We start from the raw sequence: 23941 nt of genomic DNA, 5'->3' as shown, positions 1-23941 counted from the left end.
CAACGTTGCCAAGCGTACTTCTGTTTTTCCCAGTTTTCTCTCTCTCTCTGGGGAAAGTAGGAAGGAAACTTTTTCTCCCCTCCCTCTCTTCTCTCCCCCTACCCCCATCACCAAGCCAGGGTGAACGGGAAATGACCTCGCGCTCTCTCTCTAAAAAAAAGAAGAAAAATGGAAGGAGAAAAAAGGAAAGAAATAAAGAAAGAAGAGAGAACGAGGAATGTAGAAGAGAAAAGAAATATGTTTCGGGGGGGTGCAAAGGGTGTGAGAGAGAGAGAGAGAAAAAAAAATTCTGTTTCACTCTTCCTTTCTAAGAGACAGACAGAGAGAGAGAGACAGAGAGAATTCGAGGGGGGGTAAAGGTGGCCAGGAGCGTGGTATATATATATATCTCTCTCTCTCTCTCTCTCTCTCTCTCTCTCTCTCTCTCTCTCTCTCTCTCTCTCTGTCCTTCTTACCCTTTCCTCTGTCTCTTTCTCTCTCTCGACTTTCTCTCTTTTTCTTTCTTACTTTATCTCTCCTCTCTCATTTCCCCTTTCTTCCCTTTTCTTTCTTTCTTATCTCTCTCTCTCTCTCTCTCTACTTTTGTTACTCTCTCTCTGTGTCCGCCGGACTGGGCAGTGGATGTTTCATTCTGCCCCCCCCCCCCAGGGCAAGAGGGGGCTGAGTCCCCTTTCGTTTCTTCTCTCCTCTTAGGAGAGAGAGAAAGAGAGTCCAGACGGAGAGAGAAAGGGGAAGAAAGAAGATGAGAGAAAATCTATTTGCATCTTTGCGTGTGAAACTCCCTCGTGTAGGATCACGTGTGCAGTTGCACCATTAACACCCCGCTGATTCCTGGTGCTGGCAATACCGTTGCCCAAGAAGACTCTTTCACCCTTTACAGTACGTTTGGCACAATGTGGCGGACCCAACGCTAATTTCTTTCGTCCCGCGAACAACGTTCGGTACCTTGCGACTCCAAAATGCCCGACCTCAGTCGAAGAGAATTCAACTGATCGCTGATTCGCTGTTTCCCAGCCGCCAGTTGGAGTTGCGTTCAGCGTAGCCGACGATTCACATTGGAAACGGACCACTCACTGACATGAGCTCACTTCATCCCTTGTACAATCCACAACCTTGGCTTGTATCCTTTCGTCAAATGGCAAAATTTCACCAACAGTCGCATTACATTTTTTCCTACTCGACCGCCTTGTTTTCCAATTTTCCTTTATATGCCTCTTTTCTCACATCTTTTCTCCCACCCCTCCTTCCTTTCATGTGTAAATGTCTTCGATTTCCGTCTTGGAGCAAACTGCTCACGGTACGCTTGTGCTCGAAGAGGGAATCGTTGAGGTTGGCTGAAACCAAATAAAGATATTCAACAGCTTCTGTTACGTAAAGCGAGGAACTGTCTGTCAGTGTTGAAAACCTGCCAGAATGTCAGTTCTCTTCCCCTGAAGATATTCTTGTCACAATGGGTTTACGGAGAATGCGAAAGAAGGGGTCAGATAAGAACAGACACCGAGAAAGAAATAAAAGTATACAAAAAAAAAAAAATTCCCTTACTTTTCTAGGTTATTCCTAACAATAACTATGCCACTTTATAATGCTACTATATGGGCTATTCCTGAGCAAACGAACTTATTGAATGAATGTAGTAGAGGGGAGTGAGATTACGTCAGACCCCTTGAGGCCACGAGGAACAGACAGGGTTAAAAAAAAAAGAGGTATGTGCGATGGATGGTTATAGACGGGGGAGAAACATAGCATTATGTTTATGGGAGTATTATTTTATTTCTTTTTTTGGGAATATAAAACTTCTGATGGCGTAGAAAAAAACATGAATGGAAAGATGACACGTTGAAGATTTTATTTGTCATCGGAAAAGTCGAATATTCCCGTTCAATTAGCGAATGCATGGGATTCTGAAAATGCTTATTTATCATATTTTTCAAACATCGTGTCTAGCTTCTTAATCAACTTGAAAAATCACTTCCAGAAATTCATACTCTCTCGTATAGTTGGTTTTTATTTTGAATTGAGAAAAAAAAATCATAGTGTACACAGCATTCATTTGAGAACAAACAAACTTCTGCCACGCTACACATGAATGATTGATTGACTGATTGGTTCATTGAGCAAATTTACTTTGCTTTGCTACCACTTTTGGCTAATCGCGAAGATGAGAATGAAGGATGAAATTGATAAAGGGACACTGGGATTTGAACCCTGAACCCCTGGCGTCATAGTACACTGTGCCAACCACTCTACCACGAAGGTAGACCAGCCTACAAGTATGAATTTATAGCTTGTTCAAACACAACAAATAATAACACACACACTTAAAAAATTGAAATAATTTGAACGTGGAGCAAATATGATCAGAAAGATGCAGAAATTGAACACTGAATCTTGACAAATAATTTTCACAAGACAAATCTTACAAAGCACATTATTAATCACATGTTCATATTATTGAAAACCAAAATGTCATAACTTTAATTTTATCAGCAATTATCACAAAGAACATTCTCTTGTCCTGGCTCATTATCTGTGCATTATTCGTGCGTGTACTGCACCAGGGATGAGCTGACGTATCTTTCTGTGCAATAAAGTCGCACTGTACTGTCAGCCTCAATGGCATACTGGTAACGTCAGCATCTTGTAATCAAGGGGTCTCAGCTTTGATACCCTGTGGAGGCACATAGTGGTTCTGATCCCAATTTTAAACTGTATGTCCAGTCCCGATTAGCCTCTCTGTCCACAAAGTGGACTGAAAAATTCAACTCAACAATACTGTACTGTCTTTATCAACGTAATGTTCTTTCCAGGAGTGTTCTAGTCATCAATCAGTGACGATGAGGATGAGTGATGACACTGATGAATGAACACTCATAAAGAATGCCCAGGCCAGGATTTGAAGCTGGGACCCCTGGCGTTGTAGCACGTTGCAGTAACCACTCTGCCATGAGGGCAGAATTACCATTCGGGATGTGATAGATTAATAGGTACCCTATTGACAAAACCATACATAGATAAATGATGCACATGCCTGTAACAAAATGAAAGCCGCACAAACAATTATGCCGAACATTTCTTCTCTCTAAGTATAAGGAAACTTATGGAATGATACTTGACTGAATAAATTTGCTCCAGATAGAGTTGTGCAACCGCATGCTATAGAGCCACAACACCCTACTTCCTTTTAAAAAAATCATCACTTTGCTGCTTTGCGTAATTTCGATAGTACCTTCAGGGTAACTGAATGTTCAAGGTATCAGGCGAGACTGCACATGCTCCACAGTAGCTCCAGATTTAACACAGTCTGTAGACGGTCCCAACTTAAAAGTTCAATATGGGGCCTTATGTGTTTTTACTTTTGATTGATTGATTAATTGATTTCGTGTTTTAAGTCCACTTTATGCACAGTAAGTGCATGAACCCGGGCCCCCTTGATTACAAGGCGATGATGCTACCTTTTTACTTTTGAGATCACCACTCCCAAATAAGAGTGCTTTGTCAGAAAAGAAAGTCGTTAAACTTCGAAGAGAAAAGAATAAACATGCACCAAGTACACGGACTGTAATGTTATCATTTTCTACCCTTTCTCTTGTAATCCAGATATTACAAAAACATATTTGTTTTGTGTCTTTTCCGCAAATTCTGGGGCTAAGAATAACAGTCAAACATATGCTAAGAGGAATGGGGGGAGGGAACATCCAGTAAAAGGGTGTCTGGAGAGGAGCAAAGGGGAGCACTTTTCCAGAAAATGAATGTCAAGACTAAAATGATATATTTCATTGACATATAAATTCATTTCAGTCATAGTAATCTGCATTAATTATTATAAAAGGAACACGGTAACTTCAAACCGAAACAAATTTATGGTGGGAAAGCCTTTCTTGCCCCCCTTAATTTCTTGCTTCTTAAATATTTACAGCAGAATTAATCAATTTTACGTGAATTGCAGAACTTGCATGATAATTAAGACTTCAAAAAGTGTAATGTTGGTAAATAAACTCTAATTTTGTGTTTAAGAGTTGATTTCGCATTTTGCAGTTCATTTCACATCATTTTGTGACAATACATGGCAGGAAAATCCACCTCACCATTCAGAAACATGTAAAATGAACAACACAACATGTTATTTCACATTTAGTATTTCCATTACATGAAATATGCATGCCTCTAGTAATTAACTATAGCTAAGAACACAGACAAGTTCTGAATTGAGGTTGGGCACTTCAACATAACAAATAAGCATAATGGTTAATTTGTTTATAAAAGCATGTTAAAAATTCATACACAAGAATTGTCATTTATCCCTTCAATGAGAAGACTGTGATCGTTTCTTCTTCACTAGTGTGTCAATATTCGCCTTGGAGTTGGATGATGCTATTCGCAATAAGTTTTCAAGGTGTGTGACAGTCAGTCAATTCCTCAACTTCGATTTCACATCTTTCTTTAATTTTGGAAAATAATTGTTCACAGACAGTTGTACCGCATAGAAATGAAATGATTATACAGGAAAGGGAATTCTGATGTTCTCACATATTTGGAGTAAAACTCCATCACATCCAGCATCACAACACAATTCGGTAATTTGCATTTGCATGTTACCTCGAGCATTTTCAACATATATTCTGAAAGAATTTTAAAACGTAAAGTTTCCTGTGCATATAGCACCATGCCATGAAGGCTTATTGAGGGGATGTGGAATTAGGGTCCCACACATTCTTGACCTTGGCCATTTTGGTGGTATGTGATCAGCACCATGTTCTAGCTGCCTTAATCCTCAGGGTTGCTCCCAGGTACCTATTGATTTGAGGCTGGGTGAGCTCCAGACACACTTTAAGAAGGGACAAGGCAGGAAAAAATCCGACATTCGATCACCACCTTCAGAGTCGAACCTGGGTCTCCCACGTGGCAGTCAGGTGTGATACTGACTAGCCCACCGCAGCTTTACAGAAAGGGTGGATAATATATTACACCCACCGCAAAATTACTTCGGACCACATATGAAATCTGCCGTAGTAAGCGGTCTATCACTTTGTAGCCTTGTATCTAGTGTTGTTTTGTTTCGAACACGGAATTGTTTCTGCATGAACGTATCTGGCAACAGTGTATTACTGCTGATAAGCGAGTTCATTTCATTTCGTATTGTTAGTTGACACAGGAAGGGTGACTTTCTGCTGTAGTGTGTGTGATAAGTTGTTGTTTTCGTGTGGTGCACTTTGTGTTGGATATTTTCCTACTGTATTGACTACTGTACAGGCATATTTGTGATATGCTGGGAAAGTACTGTAGTAGTGTGGAAAAAGCCAGCATTATTGCATGGCGAAGTGAAAACGTCCCGATAAAGACGATATGTAAACAAACAAGTCGTGCAAAATCAACCACAATGAAGGTACTGGCAGCCGCCATAGGACTGCCTCCGACTGTCATTCCAAAGCACAAATTCGATGGTGGGAGGCAAAGAAAAACAACAAAATCTACAGACGCTCTTCTAATGAGAGAAAAAATAAAAAACCTCGACTGACAGTGTCAGAACTTAAAGAAATGCACTCGAGTCTGCTGGAAAATGTTAGTGTTCGCACAATCCAGCACCGATTACAGAAAGACTTGGATTTGGAATGTTGTACTGCTGCTAAGAAACCACTACTCAAAGCCTGCATGAAGAAAGACCGTCTTGCTTTTGCAAAGAAATATGCACACTGGACATCAGCACAGTAGAGGAAAGTCATGTTTTCCGATGAAAGCTCATTCTAACTGTTCCGAATGGGAGCTGCTGAGGTTCGACGTCCATCATCTTCAGATCGATACAACCCAAAGTATACAGTTAAGCACTTCCAGTCTGTACTGTAATGGTGCGGGGGTGTTTTTCACGTGAAAAGGATATGGCAGGTTTATATTTCTTACTGCTAAAACGTGGCGATGAACGCAGACCGATATATCAACGTTCTTAAGGACGATTTAGTGGATATGCTTCAGATCCATGAGTGTGATCTTTTCATGCATGATAACACTCCTTGTCACATGACTACGAAGGTAAGGAAATGGCTTGAGGAACAACAGATAAAGATGTTAGAGTGGCCTGGGAATAGCTCCGATATCAACCCAATTGCAAATTGTTGGCATCGTATGAAGCAATTCCTGGGAAACAAGATTCAGAACCTACAGACCCCCCCCCCCCAAACAGAACTGAAGAAAATGTGATGCATTGACATGGGCTTAAATTACTTCCAAAGTCTTAGTGATTCTATGCCCAAGCGCATCCAAATGGTTCTCAAAAATAAAGGCAACATGACTCCGTACTAATGTATGCATTTTTTGCTGTATCTAATAGCTTAATAATAGCTTTTCACATGAATTTTCTGTATTTTTTGTGTTTTCGTTATGAGGTCCGAAGTCATCTTGTGGCGAGTGTAAACATGTTATGTGACCTGAGGTCTTGAAATCTTGTGGAGAGTTCATATGAACCCTTCAAGGGAAAATGTATCTCTCAAGATACATATAATATAGGAGCCTCTATACGGCCAGCATATTGAGATTTCTCGCACGAGTGGCAATGGGTCTTACAAGATACTTGTATAGTTTCATACTGGTGAGTGGTGCCATCTTTTGAGTTTTTGTAGAACATACAAGGAAGTATGAAATACTATTTGCTGCAAGATGGCGCACAACAATAAGGCATGCTGCAGCATGCATGTAGGTATATTTCATTTGTAATTTCCACATAATATTTTCATATATTTTTTTGTTGAATATTTAACAGAAATATGCTATAAAACATAAGAGATAAAAAATATAGCCACATCTATTACATTTGGCTAAATTCAGGGAATGAAAATTGAACGTATCCAAGAAGATACATTGCCCATTTTAGCATAATTTGATTTTGGGACCAGATTGTAATGCATATATGTGATATTGTACACATACAACATTATGTTTTCACTATCTTCAATAAGAGTTACTTCAAAACTATTTTTTGGTCCGGGACTATATTCTATGCATAAATTCAATTATGTTATAAGATTTATAAGCTTTTCTGTATTACTAAAAAGATTAGAAATTCATGTTATTCATAATTCACTCTTCTTTTATTTTTTGAAAAAGGCAAGGGAAATGAAACAATGTTGGCTAATGATGGTGCTGAATGTGATTCATGATTAGATGAAATTTATAAGAAAACACCCAGAAAGGATCACATGTGACTGACTGGGATTCAAATCCAGAACCTTTGATGGCAAGATAGTGAGTTGACCCCTCAATGGACAAGCTTACAGAAATGGCAGGTGATCACTGTGATCCTATATTAGTTGTCCCCATGTTTCATTTTTGGAAGTCTGTTGCCATGATCCGTCGAAGATATTTTGATGTAAATTGAGCACACGAAGAAAATACCACCCATCTCTTGAAGATGTTCCATTACCGCCAACTAGAATATGAACCACAACCACCTTTGCTGTGAGACCACTTGCTCACTGGCTCATATCCGACAGGATGATATCTAGATCGGGGGGGAGGGGGGGTTGCAAAGGATAGATACAAAAACTGCCCAAAAGGCCAAAATAGGGCACTGAGGATAGATGTAGAAACTGCCCCAAAGGGGACCGGAGCCACTTGAACAGGTGGAAAAAACCCCGGTTTTACCTCACAGGGGGTCGAACCCGGGCCTCTTGCATGGTAGTTAAGACACCGTACTGACTGACGTACCACGGTTATATTTTTTATTACAATAGCATATAATAAAAAAATAATTTCCAAACTTTCATTTTGTGAATAAATAAAAACAAATATATGTTCTGTTTTTGTATCCTAAAAGATACATTGTGCTATGTTGTCAAAATTTTCCACAAAGGAACTTTGTATCTCTCAGGATACAACGACATTGGCAACGTTGCAACAGGAATTTACAAATTTTACGTAACTTTCAGTCATATTAGAGTAGTCTGTAAAGTGTCATTTTTTTTGCCAATTGGAACATATCTTGCTCCTTTAAGAGTTAATGCTGAGACAGCTTCAGCATACTTCTCACTTTTTTAACTGCCCCTTGTGACAACACTGAGAAGTGTGTGAAGTTCTCATTCTTAAGCTGATTCTGTGGAATTTTTTTAAGCTGGAACTGTGGCTGGTAGACGTTGGAAGCTGGAGCAGCGAGTTCACTTGCTGCGAGAGATTGCAGCCACCATGATGACTCAGAGAGCAGTGCAGTATAATGTAGCAACATCTAATCAGTATCAGTCATTGAATCACATTGTTTTCCTTTATTTCATTAAATGCTTTAGCGAGCCGCTTCAATAGTTTTCCTTTATTTCATTAAATGCTTTAGCGAGCCGCTTCAATAAAGCTTCGGGCTACATGCAGCTCGAGGGTTGAAAAACACTGCTCTAGAGCAACATGTTGCCTTATCCCAGCATGCACCAATCCCTCTCTAAAAGGAATGGAGGGAATATGCTTGTTCACAGCATGTCTCAGCAGTGTCAGGCCTGCATCGCCATCAGAAACACACTCTTGTGAAGAGCTTCAAATATCTAGGAAGCATAATTGAGAGAAGTGGAAGAATAGATGAGGAGGTAAGAAGAAGAGGTCAAATGGGTGGTGGACTATATCAAAGCATTCGAAGATTAATATGGAACAGAGATGTACCTATGAAATGCAAGAAGGTAATATATAACACATACTATGTGCCAATAATTACGTATGGAGCAGAGACTTGGAGAGACAAAAGAAAGATGCAGGCAGTAGAGATGAAATTCTTAAGGAGTATACAGCTCACCGCTCACGAGAAGATCCCCAAATAAGGGGAGAGGATGTGCGGAGGAACATGGGAAGACCAGTCTATTTGCAGATTTTAGGGGTAGCAGGAAGTCTTCCGCTGCGGTCATTGTCGTTGTGGAAGTGCTTGTGCGTGGGTGTTTAATTGTGATTTCTTTGGGATTTTTTGTGGTTTTCGTGATGTTGTAAGAGTTATGGCAGGTGTGAGGAGGAAAGGTGCTACTGTGCATAGTGGGCAAAGTTATTGAATTCTGAGATCGTGAATCTGAAGAAAAGAAATCTGTCAGTTTCGCAGAGCACCAAGCGTGCGTCTGCAGCAACAGGTTTGTCGGAGCCGACAATCAAGAGGATTCGGGAAGAATCGCTTCAACGGAATGATCGGCCAACAATGAGAAAACTTGTTTCCCCCGGAAGGATTAGGAAAACACCACTTCACCGTAATGTGACTCTCAATGGTTTTAACATGAATGTCATCATGAATTCAATTCAATTTGAATTATGAATTTGTTTATTTCTCATTGGTTGCTGTTTTTTCTTTTCAGTGTACAGAATATATTTGTATTGCTTATCCTGTACATTATTTAGCCGTGTTGTGTCGGAAACATTCGAATAAAAGAAATTATCAACAATGTCGATATGAATCAACCAGCCCAAAAAATTTCATGCCAAACCTAGATTGACAAAGTAATGTTTACCATTGTTGACATTTGTAGCTCTGCACATTGTAAGTGCAAATAAATGTTCACACTTCTTTTCTTCGAACGCCAGTGCTGTAACAGCCAATTCCGTCGTTAAAAATATCTTGAACATTGTAGTTAGTACAAGCATCAGGTTCTTTATTTAAAAAAATCAAAAGAAAAAATCGGTGTACTCTGTCAAGAAATCAACACCAGATTGACGATGATCGTACCTTGACCGCTAATGTGAATACCCCCTGACTGTGCGGGGACAGTGATTTGAGCGTAGATGTGAATCAAGCCTTACAGCTTTCAGCGAGACCAAAGCGCTTGTTTCTGACCCAGGGTGCACTCCTCCAACGTTAATAGTGGAGTCGCCTGCCCCTACGTCACTTGACTTCCGGCAGGGATCTTCTGAGCGGTGAGCTGTATTGGGGAATACTAGAAGGGATAGAATGAGGAATGAGGAGATCCGACAGACAGTGGGTGTGGTGAAGCTTCAGGACAGAATAGATCAGGCACAGATGAGATGGTTCGGACACATGAAGAGGATGGATGCAGAAAGACTACCAGTAAGAGCTTCCAATGCACAAGGAGTGGGAATAAGGCGAAGGGGGAGACCAAGATGTCAGTGGAAAGAGCAGATAGCGGAGAGTGTTAGGAGATGAGGAAAAGATTGGAATACAATGGAAAGAGAGGAGTGGTGGAAGACCAGGAAAAAATGGAGGGGCTTGACTTCTACGCCGACCCAGCCAGAGGCAGGAAATGGTAAAGGATGATGGTGATGGCGATTATGTGCAAGACAAAGGCTTTCGTTTCAGTCGTGTTGGTGATATGTCTGTGATATACTGTGTAATTGTTGTACATGCTACAATGTGATTGAAGTGGCTACTAATTGGTTCTCCCCTGCTCCAAGAAACCAGTAGTGGAATAAAACACAGCATCCAAGAGAGTTGGAAAGTAAGACTTTATAGCTCAGTACCTATTCTTGCAAAACGTACTCCAATGCCACACAGTTAAGAGAAAAAAAGTCAATGGACTTTATAAAGGTGCCATTCCAGCATTCGCCTGGAGTGATTGAGGGAAAACCACTGAAAAACATCAGTCAGGATAACTGACCATGCAGGAGAAATAGTATGCAAACTTGACTTGAACACTTTTAAATTTGTCTACGGTTCTTAAAGTAATCACAATTTTGTCAGTCACTCTGTCTTTCTCATTCACTGCCCTCTATTGTCCTTAAATAAATCTTGAAAAGTGGACTTGCATGAAAACTATCTAAGGGTATCATCACATCGGATGAGATCAGCCGTACTTTTACACTGGTGAACATTGCAGAAACGGCAAAACAAGCACCGCCATGTAAATAAAGTGTGGGCAATCACCCTGGTGCTGAGCTCCTCTGGTGCACCTGTATGAATCTGATATTTTATCACAAACTTGCATGTTTTTTATTTACGTGGTGTTGGTTTTGTAACTAACTTCTTACATGTACACATATGGTATTATAGTTTGTACAGACAAGTAAGTGACTTTTCTTTCTGATCGATGAAGATGGAAGGATAACGTTGAGATGGTTAAGAAGGCTAGAGTTTGTCAGTCTCAAGAAGAAAGTTTAAATTCACAATCCTAAGGAATTTATGAGAGATTGTCATAAGTTGTTGCATTGTAGTAAAATGTTGGATAAAAATAAATTTTGCACAGAATCAATCACGATGTATAAATTATAACTTTTTGGCCATATGTAGAAAAGCTAACTTGACAAAATCATTGCATAAAACACAAGAAAACATTGGAAGGAGTATTCTGTGTTGACTCCTGTTGGAAGGCATTTTGTATACATGTTGAACACCTACCTCTTTTTTTCATGAAGTAATTAAAGGTTGGTTTTTTTTGCATTTCGAAGTAATATAAGATTGAAAATCACTAAGTTTAGACTTTTTTGAAACTTCAATTAATTCACATCACACAGGGTGATTTTTTAAAACTCATGGTTTTCTTTGTTGTGTAAAATTTGTAAATGAAGTATTATTGCCATGCGGTTTGTGGCAAATGAATAAGGAAGGATGGGAGATTTATTGGAGTATGTTTACCGATTTATATGCATCCCGGGTAATATCGCCCACGCTTCAACAAAAACAGCAAATATTCACCAGTGTACCCTACAATAACATTGAAGTATTGGATTTTTGCTAAACTGAATTAATGAAAATGAGTTCTTTTTTTTGTATTCACTCAAACATAAATAAAACATAAAAATTATGGCACAGACATATGACATAACATCTCACCTTTAAAGAAGGTGCTGAAAGTGCGAAGGTGCGAACATGCCGTTCCATGTTAAGGGCTGTCTGACATAGTGTTTCTACGCTAATGTTCGCAATTTCAGTGATAATGTTCTGCTTCAACATATCCAGGGATGTAGGGTTGTTTGTGTACACACGTCCCTTTAGGAAGCCCCACAGAAAGAAGTCAAGTGTAGTTAAGTCTGGAGACCTCGGAGGCCACAATCCCTTTGAAATAACCCTATTCGCAAAGAAACTTTCAATCAGTGCCATACTGTCATGCGATGTATGGCATGTAGCACCATCCTGTTGAAAATAACCCTGTGTGAGTTCAATGTCGTCCAAACTTTCAACAAATTCCATGAATATTGCCCTGTACCGCTCTGTGTTCACTGTTTCATTGAAGAAGATTGGACCCACTATACGTGATGCTGAGACAGCGCACCATACCCCAACTTTCTGTGAGTGCAACGGAATTTCGATTACACTATGTGGATTTTCAGCTGCCCATATCCGTGTATTCTGAGAATTAACATACCCTGAGACATGAAACCAGGCTTCATCAGTAAACTACGTTATTTTCAGAATATCAGGATTACGCACAATAAACATTAAAAACCAATTACAGTAATCTACACGTTTAACTTTATCTGGATCCTTCAATTCTTGAACAGCTGTAATTTTGTATGCCCTTAGTTTCACAGTTTTCGCTGCCTTTTGACATGTTGAATAGGTATAGCCGGTTTCTTGTGACAAACGACGAAGAGATTTCTTGGGTGACCTCAAGAGTCGAGCACTGACATCTTCCACAACACCTGCCCACGGGGTCCGATGCTTCCCTGTCTCACTCAGAAGCAATCCTGTTTCTTCCAATTTCTTCACTAGCGACAATATTGTGTTCCTGTCTGGGGCAGAACGTGAGGCAAATTTGTTTCTAAATGCCCTTTGCGTAGCAACAACAGAATCAGTTTTCCAAAAACTTTTCACGATAAACACACGTTCCTGCAAGGAGTACACCATTCTTACTGTGTGTCCTGATCACAATAACGCAACTTATCAGCACAACAATTATGCAAAAGCACACAACTTTCCAGCACAACAATATAACAGCTCAGTTTCCTGGTTATTGTTGACAATGACAACGGTGCTATCTACAGGAGGAAACTTAAACCTCCGCACTGCATCCAAACCCCCAGACCATATGGATGCGAAAGGTACACTGGTGAATATTTGCTGTTTTTGTTGAGGCATGGGCGATATTACCCGGGATGCATATAAACCGGTAAACATACTCCAATAAATCTCCCATCCTTCCTTATTCATTTGCTACAAACCGCATGGAAATAATACTTCATTTAAAATTTTACACAACAAAGAAATCACCCTGTATAATAAAAGACTGAAAGGTAAAAATCCAAGTCAGGAAATGGATCCCTACTCTTCTCGTGCTGCTGATGTGAGAACGAGGTGGTCAAAACTGGCCATGTTTCACTGACCACTGAATGGTACCAAATTATTTTGTTTTCTTGGTGGAATTCGCCAGACGTGTAGTGCATGCACTCTTTATACTTGACTTCTTGCATTGTTTGGGTGGCAATAGTAGACAATTAAAGGTCTATTGACTTAGTTTACGAATGAACACAGCAATCAAAAACTACCACAATCATGAGCCAGAAATCTTTGGCTTAATATTACAGGAGAATTGCAAAGCAACAACTTACTTTTTCATTATTAAAAATATGCACAAATAATGAAAATCATGTTAACTCATCCTTTTCACCTTCTCCAATAATATTTTCACAGAGGGTTTCCAAATGTTTGTCGGCCATTTTAGTAATTCTGCAGATCACTCTCTACCAGCACATTTACGAATAATCATGATCCAACGTGACCACCACATCACCAGACATCTGTCAGTCGAACAGGGCTCAACACAGCAGTGTAAAATGTCATCAATTTTCAAAGACAAAAAATAAAAATTTCACAACAAAAAAAATTGTCCACCTACCTTCACAGCTGCTGTGAACTCGGCATAAAGATGGTTCTTCAGTTCTTCAAGAGCGGCTTCACTGTTGCACGTACGCTTGGTGGACACTTTAGACACCTGTTCTTTACACTTTTCCTTCAGTTCTTCAATTTCTGCCTCCATTAGGAGCATCTGAGAATTTAGCATCTCCTTATGTTGTTTACCCAATTCCTAAAAGACAAGAAAATAAAATCATATTGTGTAATGGATTGGAGGGAGACAGAACCCACATAAAATTTAAATATAGTTCTAGCTCTCCCAATAATTCTTTTTTTTAAATTCCAAGGCAAAAATCTGAATGACACTGGCTAAAGAATCACACAAGTAATCTTCTGGGACAATGTGAAAAGGTATGTTATAATAGGTTTGAAAATAAAAATGTAATTCTTTTATTCTGCTTTGACCTTAATTTTATTTCAAAATACAAGGGAATTAAATTAGGAATAAAATTCAGGTCTAATAAATGGGGTAGAAAGGAAAATGGGGCTGGGGTTGGTTGGGAAAGTTACTGATGGTATATCCTAATAAAAAAATGATGAATGACAATGATAGATGATTAATCTGATTTGAGATAATATCAGTGTCATGTCTTCAAGGACAATTCATATTTAATTCCCAGAAGCAGTAATTCACACACAATTCACGGAAATCAAAGAATTATTAATAAAACTTCCCTCCAAATATATTAATGAGCCGTGTATGCACAAAATTCAGAAATATTACCCAGGGAACATTAACAAAACTTAATTGGACACAACTTGCACCTCCTCATCACCATCGAAAAAGCACAGTATCTACATCATTACTTCAATTTTATTTGTTATAGCAGACTTAACACAACTGAAAATAAACTAATAGCTTCATTGTATTACACTTCAATCAAACTCAACTTACCTCTCTCAAACAGAGCACTTCCTGCTTCTTCTCGTGTTCAACTCGTGCTTTCAAAGCTTCAATAGCTGCCTCATGCTTTGACTTTTGGTTAGAGATCTCTTGTCTTAGGGAGAGGTTGTATTCCTCCTACAAAGAGTTATTGAAACGTGGATTTCTATTAGGGTTTTAAACACCATGCATACAAGAACCAAAAATTCTATAAAACCATCAATTTATTTCATTTATAAACATTAACTGCACATGAACTCATGCAATAAGTCATAAGATCATGCTTGGATGTAACTTATTAGTTAATTCTTATAATTTATTGGGTCTAAAGAAACAAATGAGAAAATGTATTTGGGGTGAGTAATATGAAATTTTATGTGACACAAATAAAGAACTGATATAAAATATTACCAATACTAGTAAGCAATTTCATATGCAATTGCAAATGTTCATTGAGGAACCATTCGCCTTTGTGTATATAATCAGGAGAACTCAATGGTTTTTGCCTGAGCCTATACTGGTGGCCAATTGGATAGCATTGATGGAATTTAATCATCAGTACTGGAGTTTCTATTTACCGAAAGGTGCACAAAAATGCATTGTATTGTAAATATGGAAATTATGCAAAATGAATAATTTTCTGTATTTTTGCACATGGATTCTCTCATGTGGAATTATGAATATTTTTAAGCAACATGATGGTCCAGATTCAATAAAAAAAACATATATTAAAATGTATAAATATTCTGATGGCAATATTGAAAATTGTAACAGTTCGAAATAGTTCACAATATTTATTAGTTTAAATATGTAAGCATTCCAATGGAACTATACTATTGTTTTAAAATATTCATAATTTCAAATGATATCATCATTTATTCACCTAGTTCATTTCTCTCTGTAATGTTGTTGCAAGATCAATGAAAATCATGCATTATGCATAATTTCCAGGAAATTCAGGATCAATGGAAGTGCCAAGTGGAACTTTTTGCAGACTCCACGAAACTCCAGAAAGCATCTGCCAGCACTGGTGATTATTCTGACACTTTTATCAGCTGATACCTCCGCATCGATTTGAATTGTTTTAAGTTCACTTTGTGCACAGATAGGATAATCAGGACATGGGCCTACAGTTTCAAATGGGATCAGAACCACTGTGCCACCATTGGCTATCCAACCTGGGACCTCTTGAGGCGATGACGTTACCACTACACTATCTAGCCAACCCCCCCCCCCCCCCCAATACATTAGTATCACTCTGCCCTAGTTTTAAAGCATATTAATTGAAATTTTAAACCGTACATGCACTTCTTTATTTGGCATATCAGTCCATCCATTCTGAAAGGTTCATTGCAGTATATTACCTTCTAGAAAAAATAACTGAAGCAAATTTAAATATGACAATGCTTAATTACAAAACGCTCGTGCTGTTAGTTGATACATATTGACAAACCAAAAACAGGATTTTTACCTCTGAACAGTCCTCTGGCTTTGTACTACCTACAGACTTAAAAGTGTTCAAAATAAATAAGTTACCTTTAGTTTCTGGACTGCAAAAGCAATTTGTTTCTGTGCATATTGCTCAAATTTTTCTCTCAGCAACACATATATCTCGGCATGTTTATCATCCAAATTCTTCCTTATTTCTTCGAGCTCTTGCTTATGGCTTTCCTTTAAAAGAAATGAGGTAGAATTAAAATATGAAAACTGTAAGAATAACAATCAATCAGAAGACCATGCTGAATAATACAGGAATTACACAAACGTAATGACCCAGTCAATTTTCAAGATATGGCTTTTCTAGTTCATAGACACAGATCAGAATTAAACCCACAGATGTTCTCGGAGCAAAAATCCAAGATTATTAAATAATAATGAACAAACATTGCACATGGAATACTAGCACAATGCAATTTTCATTTCTTCATATCTTCAATTACAGTACTCAATTTTTCTTTTCCATATTTTGAAAACATGATACATATGGTACATATTCCTGATGATGATCCTGAAAAGAATTGTGCTCCTGTCCTACAGGACCAAAGAATCCATTGCATTTTATGGCCAGCTTATTCACCTGACCTCAACAAGATCCCAAATGCATGGGCACTTCTGAAGACAGCTATCGCTATTCATCCCAACCCACCACAAACCCTCCAACAGCTCACTGAGGCTGCCGTACAGGAATAGGAGCATATTCCTCGGGATACACTGGACCAGTGGTAAAACAAAATGCAGGGTGCATAGACACTACGGCCCCTGAAAATTTTCACCTGGTACCTGAATTTTCAAATTCAGTGCTAGAAACAATATACGAGGGCCATTTTCTTTTCAACCTCTGATGGACCATAAAAATAAGACAAGTGTAAGTAACAAAATGAATTTATTACCAAAAGTTATGTACATACCTGGTTACTTTTTGACATAATTGTCGTTATGATACAGGCATTTGTGATATCGTGGGACGATCTTTCCGATCCCCTCTGCGCAAAATGTTGCCACCAGTGATGTGAGATGGGCCTGAACGTTGTTTTGAAGTTCCTCATTGGTGTGACAGCTTTGGTGTCTTAGCCAGTTCTTCAATGCAGGGAAGAGATGAAAATCGCTCGGCATTAAGTCGGGGATATACACCGAGTGATCAAACACTTCCCATTTAAACTGCTCCAGAAGGTGTTGGGTTACAGCACCTAGTGATTTTCATCTCTTCCCTGCATTGAAGAACTGGCTAGGAGGCCAAAGCTTCCACATCAATGAGGAGCTTCAAAACATCACTGGCGGCAACATTTTTCGCAGAGGGGATCGGAAAGGTCGTCCCACGATATGACAAATGCCTGTATCTTAATGACGATTACGTCGAAAAGTAACCAGGTATATACATAACTTTTGGTAATAAATTCATTTTATTTGGTAATAAATTCATTTTATTACTTACACTTCTCTTATGTTTAAGGTCCATCGGAGGTTGAAAAAAAATGGCACTCGTATATTTCCTTTAATATTTCGAGTTCGCTTATGTAAATTTCCATTACCTTATGTCAAACTAAAGAATACAGTATGTATTTTTTAATGTTTGTGTGTTTTCTGTATCATGTGCATAATTTAATCAGAATAATAAACATGCTATTGTAACTGTTTTCACTGTTGCTAGCAGAATTTTAAAATCTGCTGAGATACGGTAGACTCGGCCATATATTAGAATGTATTGCATAATTAGTCATCTAGGAAGGCCACTCTGGCGCAAAAATTAATTACTTTTAATCCAGTCTTGTATTAATTAATAAATTAAATGTTTTAAGATCATATTTTTAAATGTGCAGGTTCATCTTAGTTGGATTCATGGCTTTCTTAGACCATTCCCCCCCCCCAAAAAAAAAAGCTACCTCCTAAGAAAAAAGGGTTGATGCCTGGTGTGAAGCATGCCACAGTGTGTAGAGAGGTGCATAGGTGTTTGAAGAGGGCTGAAGAGGAATGACTGCATCAACAATAGCCATTATACACTTTGGTAGTTTTGGTTCGCTTTGTAACAGTTCCCTTCTATTTTCCGTAAAACACTTCACCTTTGCTTTCAAATAAAGGGTTTTTGCTTTCCGCCTCATTTCCTAGAATATCCCATTCATTCAAGACCAATATCACATTTCATTCTGTAAATATCAAATTATGCAAACAATTTTGTTGAGCACTAATAAACAACACTATGATACTTCTGAATTCTGTCTGGCATTTTGTGGAAGATATTTAATTTATCTTCATTCCACAACATGGAAATATTGTGCATCTTAAAAAGCTGCATTTCTTTGTTTTGTAAGGGCAACCACCCCTGCAAATCACTTAAAGCCGCATAAATTTAATGATATACTGTATTTACTCATGTACAATGTGCACCTGTTTCCAAAATTTTTGCCTCCCAAAACTGTGGTGCGTATTATGCACGGAATAATTTGGACATCCAACACAAACCACGTACGTTTTCACTATGTCACTGCAGACAACATGTACGAGGGGATGCTGAAAAGTTCATAGCCCGACCAAGTTCCCAAACTGTTTAAAGGAAGGTCACATTATGTCTTGAAAGTACATATCATTGTATGTGCATATACAGGGTGTTTCTAAAGGTCGTTTACAACGCTTGGGAGGTGATTCCTCACACGAAAACAAGCAAAAAGTCTAAGTTCCATTTTTACGACTGAGGCTTCGTTTCCGAGATAGGAGCCTCGCAAAAGGTGACAAAGTGAACGTCACACCTGACTGGGACGAATACTATAACAGATAGAGAGGCGGTTCCAAGGGAATCATAAAGGAATCGTATGTGCTCAGTCCGGAAGTCACTATGAAAAGTTCACTGCACGCATGCGCAATGGAGTCCTCAAAGGAATTGGGGATTTCCAGCAAGACCAATCCATGGAAGGGGTATGTAACGAAGCAAGAAGGACCGTGACAATGAGAAATTAGTTCAAGACAACACATCCCGACCTCAAACATCAAAACATGAGCACTGAACACAAAATCCGAAAAGTTGAGCACGGTTGCATACCCCAGTTACACGCGACGAATGAACGAATCAAGTCATGTGGCATACGAGACACACATTACTCCAACAGGAGGAGGGAAAGAAAAACACAATATCAGATGATTGCGACAACGTGTATTTTTACGTAATATCCAACTACGTAATATCCCCCCCACACACATACACAACAAACTACAATTGCTACAATATCTTACGCACAGACAGTCCGTGTCACTGTACACCAACTGAAGATGTCACTTTCACCACACAAAGAGGTGGGGAGCAATACCAAGAGTGTTCTCACTGAGATTTGCCGAGGGCAATAATCACAGACGGTTTTCAAAATGTCTGCCATTTACTTCTACGCAGAGATGACAGCGACGAATCAAGGATTGTCGAGTACGAGCAAACAAGCCAGGTGTATCTGCTACCGTCGCGGCGGCGACGTTGATGCGAGCAACGAGGTCCTCAGCTGATGTGACAGGTGTGTCATATACGAGGGTTTTCATTTCTCCCCAGAAGAAAAAATCGAGAGGGTTGAGATCTGGCGACCTCGGTGGCCAAGGCACAGGCTCATCCCTACCAATGAACCTATTTCGAAACACGTCATGCAGGAAATGTCGTACATTACAATCGAAATGAGCTCGTGCACCATCGTGTTGGTACCACATTTCTTGCCGCAGTGCCAAAGGTACGGTCACCAACAGTTCAGACAGAACCGCACTAAGAAATGCATGATACGTGCGACCATCCAGGCGAACAGGGAGAATGTATGGTCCAATTAAATGATCATGTACTATCCCGCACAACACATTCACTGAAAACCTGTGCTGGGCCACAAAAAGTGCATGTGGGTTGTCAAAGTCCCATACATGACTGTTTCTACTATTGAAGACATCCATCCTGGTAAAAATGGCTTCATCTGTCCACAATACGTTTGCCCCAAAGTGAGGGTTTGTGTCAATATGATGCAATAACCATTGGCAAAACTCCATACGAGGGCGAAAGTCACGAGGTAACAGTTCTTGTACTTTCTGCAATTTAAAAGGGTGCATTCCTTCCTCTGACAACACTCGCCAAACATTCACATGAGACGTGTTTCGTGCCCGAGCGAGCACTCGCGTACTGGTGCCAGGATGTTCTGCGACCGCTGTTAACACATCTTCTGCAAACTGATGTGTGCGTACACCTCGGGGTCTTCCAACTTCTTGCCGCGGTGGTAACACTGGCCCTGTTTCACGCAGTCGATTGTCCACTACCTGAAAGAAGGTGTGAGACGGTAAACGTCTATGTTTAAAGCGTTTTCCATAAAGACGCCTTGCCTCACGGCTATTACCACGTGCCTCCCCATACATGAGATGCATGTCTGCTAGCTGCTGGGTGGTATACGCAGCCATCTGTGTAATAGGGAGGTGGAACTGCAAAGTATGGTTTTTGTTTAACACTGGCACACTGCACAAATTGGCCGTATCACCGTACGAACGCCACAGACCAATTGTTGCGATACTTGACTTGCCCACTCCACCACGTCAACTTCTCTCAATACAACATACTAGTACTCTTCAATGCGTATGACAACCTAGAGCGAACTGCTGATCATATCCCAGCACCTGCAACACGACTGGAACGACTGCCGGAGAGAACCAACCCTTCGAGCAGCAGTCATAAAGGTCAAACGTAGACTACGAGAGCCATATTTGCCTGTGCAGCGCTTCCAAAACTGGTCTCTTTTACGTCACAATGATCGCGTGCGAACACTTTTGGTATTGCTCCCCACCCCTTTGTGTGGTGAAAGTGACATCTTCAGTTGGTGTACAGTGACACGCGTAAGACATTGTAGCATTTGTTGTTTGTTGTGTGTGTGTGGGGGGGAGGATATTACGTAGTTGTACGTGTAAAAATACACGTTGTCGCAATCATCTGATATTGTGTTTTTCTTTCCCTCTCCTGGTGGAGTAATGTGTCTCTCGTATACCACACGACATGATTCGTTCATTCCTCGCGTGTAACTGGGGTATGCAACCGTGCTCAACTTTTCGGATTTTGTGTTCGGTGCTCATGTTTTGATGTTTGAGGTCGGGATGTGTTGTCTTTAACGCATTTCTCATTGTCACGGTCCTTCTTGCTGCGTTACATACCTTTTCCATGCATTGTTCTTGCTGGAAATCCCCAATTCCTTTGAGGACTCCATTGCGCATGCGTGCAGTGAACGTTTCATAGTGTCTTCCGGACTGAGCACATACGATTCCTTTATGATTCCCTTGGAACCGCCTCTCTATCTGTTATAATATTCGTCCCAGTTAGGTGTGACGATCACTTTGTCACCTTTTGCGAGGCTCCTATCTCGGAAACGAAGCCTCAGTCGTAAAAATGGAACTTAGACTTTTTGCTTGTTTTCGTGTGAGGAATCACCTCCCAAGCGTTGTAAACGACCTTTAGAAACACCCTGTATACCAAAAGGCATTACATAATTGACAGACTTTCTTGTTGTTTCAGGTTTATTAAGTGACCATGTCTGCTCATCAAGCGAACTCAAAAAGGGTGTCCTAATTCTCCATCACAATGACGCTGTCCATCGAGCAGCAGCAACACAACAGAAATTGCGAGACCTGGGCTTTCAGTGCCTTGATCAGACACCCTATTCCCCCGATCGGACTACTATCGGTTTCCTCAGCTCAGAAAACACCTGAAGGGATGCCATTTTGCCTCAGATAAGGTGGTGATTACTGCCACAGAGCATTGGTGCGAGGAGCAAACTTCAGAATTTTCTTAAAGTGGTTTGCAAAAGTTGGAGCATCGAGCCAGAAAGTGCATTGAGCTTCGAGGGGAGTATGCCGAGTAAGTATGAAGTTTCATCATTCCAAATGCATTCCTTCTACGTCAGGATACAAACTTTTCAGCATCCCCTCGTATATATCAACAGGTGGAACTACAGATTACCAGGTTGGATTTCTTTAGTAACAATAATTTTTAAAAACACACTGTAAAGAATGAAATGGCCATTTCCCATGACCGAGAAAGTGCCAGAATTTGAGCATGCACCTCCTGTCACACGGAATGTATATAAGTGGTATTTGTTGGGTGAGAAATAATAGAAAATAGCTTCCTGAGTGCTGCAAACCCATAACATAATTTTGATCTCGCTTTCTTCCACTACAGAATAAACAAGGTGGTTACAGAAGTGAAAGCTCTGGAATGCTAAACACAGTGGAGAGAGAGGGGGGAGGTGGAATGGGTTGGTAACTCATTGTATTTGGGCTGTTCAAAAAAAGACTGGACTTTTGCAATACAAACCTTATTACCGCAATTACAACATTACACATGTTTGCCTCCTTCAAAGTACTCCGCATGCCTCCTGGAATGCATTTTTGGGGATAGCTCTCATCTGTGTTGTCGCGTTCTGCTGAATTTGGTCTATTCTTTCAAAATGACGTCATTTCAAGGTCCGCAGGGGCCAAGTCTGGAGAGTTAGGTGGGTATGGCACAATGGTTGACATGAGCAGTCAAAAAAGAGCTGATAAGCAGTGATGTGTGACTTGCCACGTTGTCATGGTGCAACACCCAACTCCTGTTTTTCCACAGCTAGGCCTTTTTCTGCACACAACATCCCTCAAAATTGCATGACATGACCTGATCCTGATGCCAACTTCCTCAGCAACACCTCTGACAGTGAAACCACGATTTGCACGAATAATAGACTGAACAACATCGATGTGTTCATCGTTTGTTGTCTTGATCTTGAATCTCCCTCGATCGATGTTCTGCCCTTTTTGAAATGCCGAAAGATTTCGCCAGTTTAAAGCAAACTTTCACACAAACACACTGCTCTGCCTGGTCCATCATCTTCATTGATGTGAAGTGAACGTGATAACAGGTTACTGCACGCGTTTACTTCAGTGACTCTAACCGGGCTACTGGTGAGCTTAGTGTGATGAGGCAAACAACAGTGTGTTTTTAAAGGTTGCTGCTAGAGAATGCCACCTGCCGAAACTCGTTGCAAACAATGGTTCGCACACTATGACAAAAGTCTGGGCTTCTTTTTAACACACCACGTATACACAAGATAATATTCTCTTGATCCACACAGCAACAAATGACAGATTGATTAGGTATGATGTCATTCGCTCTTAATCAGCATAGCAACAGCTTTACGATCTACAACTAAGAATGCCATTTCTTGAACTTGAATTGTACAGTGCATTATGTGTGAGATATAATTGTTTGTTGCTTTTCCTCATCAAAAACCAGGATGCATTAAACATGAGTAAATAGGTAGTAAAATAAGAAGCATATATAGGGCCTCCCCAATGGCACAGTGGTAGCGTCATCGCCTTGTAACCATGGGGGGTGGAGGCTCATAATGGTTCGGATCCCACTTTAAGCTGTAGGTTCAGTCCCGATTAGCCTTACTGTGCATAAAGTGGACTTAAAACACCAAATCAATCAATAAAAAGCATGAAGTGACATCATTAAAACTTCCTTCAATATGTAATAATTGACAAGGTTTGACTCCAAGTGTTGTATCACAATCAGATACAATGATTCCTATGTATAAAACACGATCTTATAATGTTGAATCACCATAATGTAAGCCGAAATGAAGCATTTGGTGAAATACCTTGAACTCAATGACATCTTCAAGCTGCAATCTCTCAGCAAGACTCTTTGTAATTCCAATGTGCTGCAGCATTTCTGACTCCACAAGGGCTTCAAGATCCTTCACTTTGGTCTGTAGCTGATTCTGTATTTCTTGCAACTGAAATGACAGAAGGAAAGAAACATTATGACATTTATACATATGAGCTTA

The 23941-nt window shown here is 39.8% G+C and overlaps 1 protein-coding gene across 8 annotated transcripts in view; it reads right to left on the bottom strand.

Moving 5' to 3' along the window:
• Window positions 1-23941, bottom strand: part of LOC145996040 (uncharacterized) — a 577368-nt gene that overhangs the window by 494486 nt on the left and 58941 nt on the right. For all 8 annotated transcript variants that reach the window (XM_083132243.1, XM_083132249.1, XM_083132247.1 and 5 more), the window contains exons 13-16: window positions 23753-23890; window positions 16164-16298; window positions 14640-14765; window positions 13728-13916 (exon numbers count right to left, since the gene is read on the bottom strand). In XM_083132243.1, the coding sequence (XP_082988369.1) occupies window positions 13728-13916; window positions 14640-14765; window positions 16164-16298; window positions 23753-23890 (588 nt within the window). The remainder of the gene's footprint in view (window positions 1-13727; window positions 13917-14639; window positions 14766-16163; window positions 16299-23752; window positions 23891-23941) is intronic.

Source organism: Lepisma saccharinum, chromosome 12 (genome assembly GCF_977018435.1).
Source record: "Lepisma saccharinum chromosome 12, izLepSacc3.1, whole genome shotgun sequence".
NCBI classification, from domain to species: domain Eukaryota; kingdom Metazoa; phylum Arthropoda; class Insecta; order Zygentoma; family Lepismatidae; genus Lepisma; species Lepisma saccharinum.
Note: the sequence above shows the minus strand (reverse complement) of the source record. Positions and strands in the feature narration are given on the sequence as shown.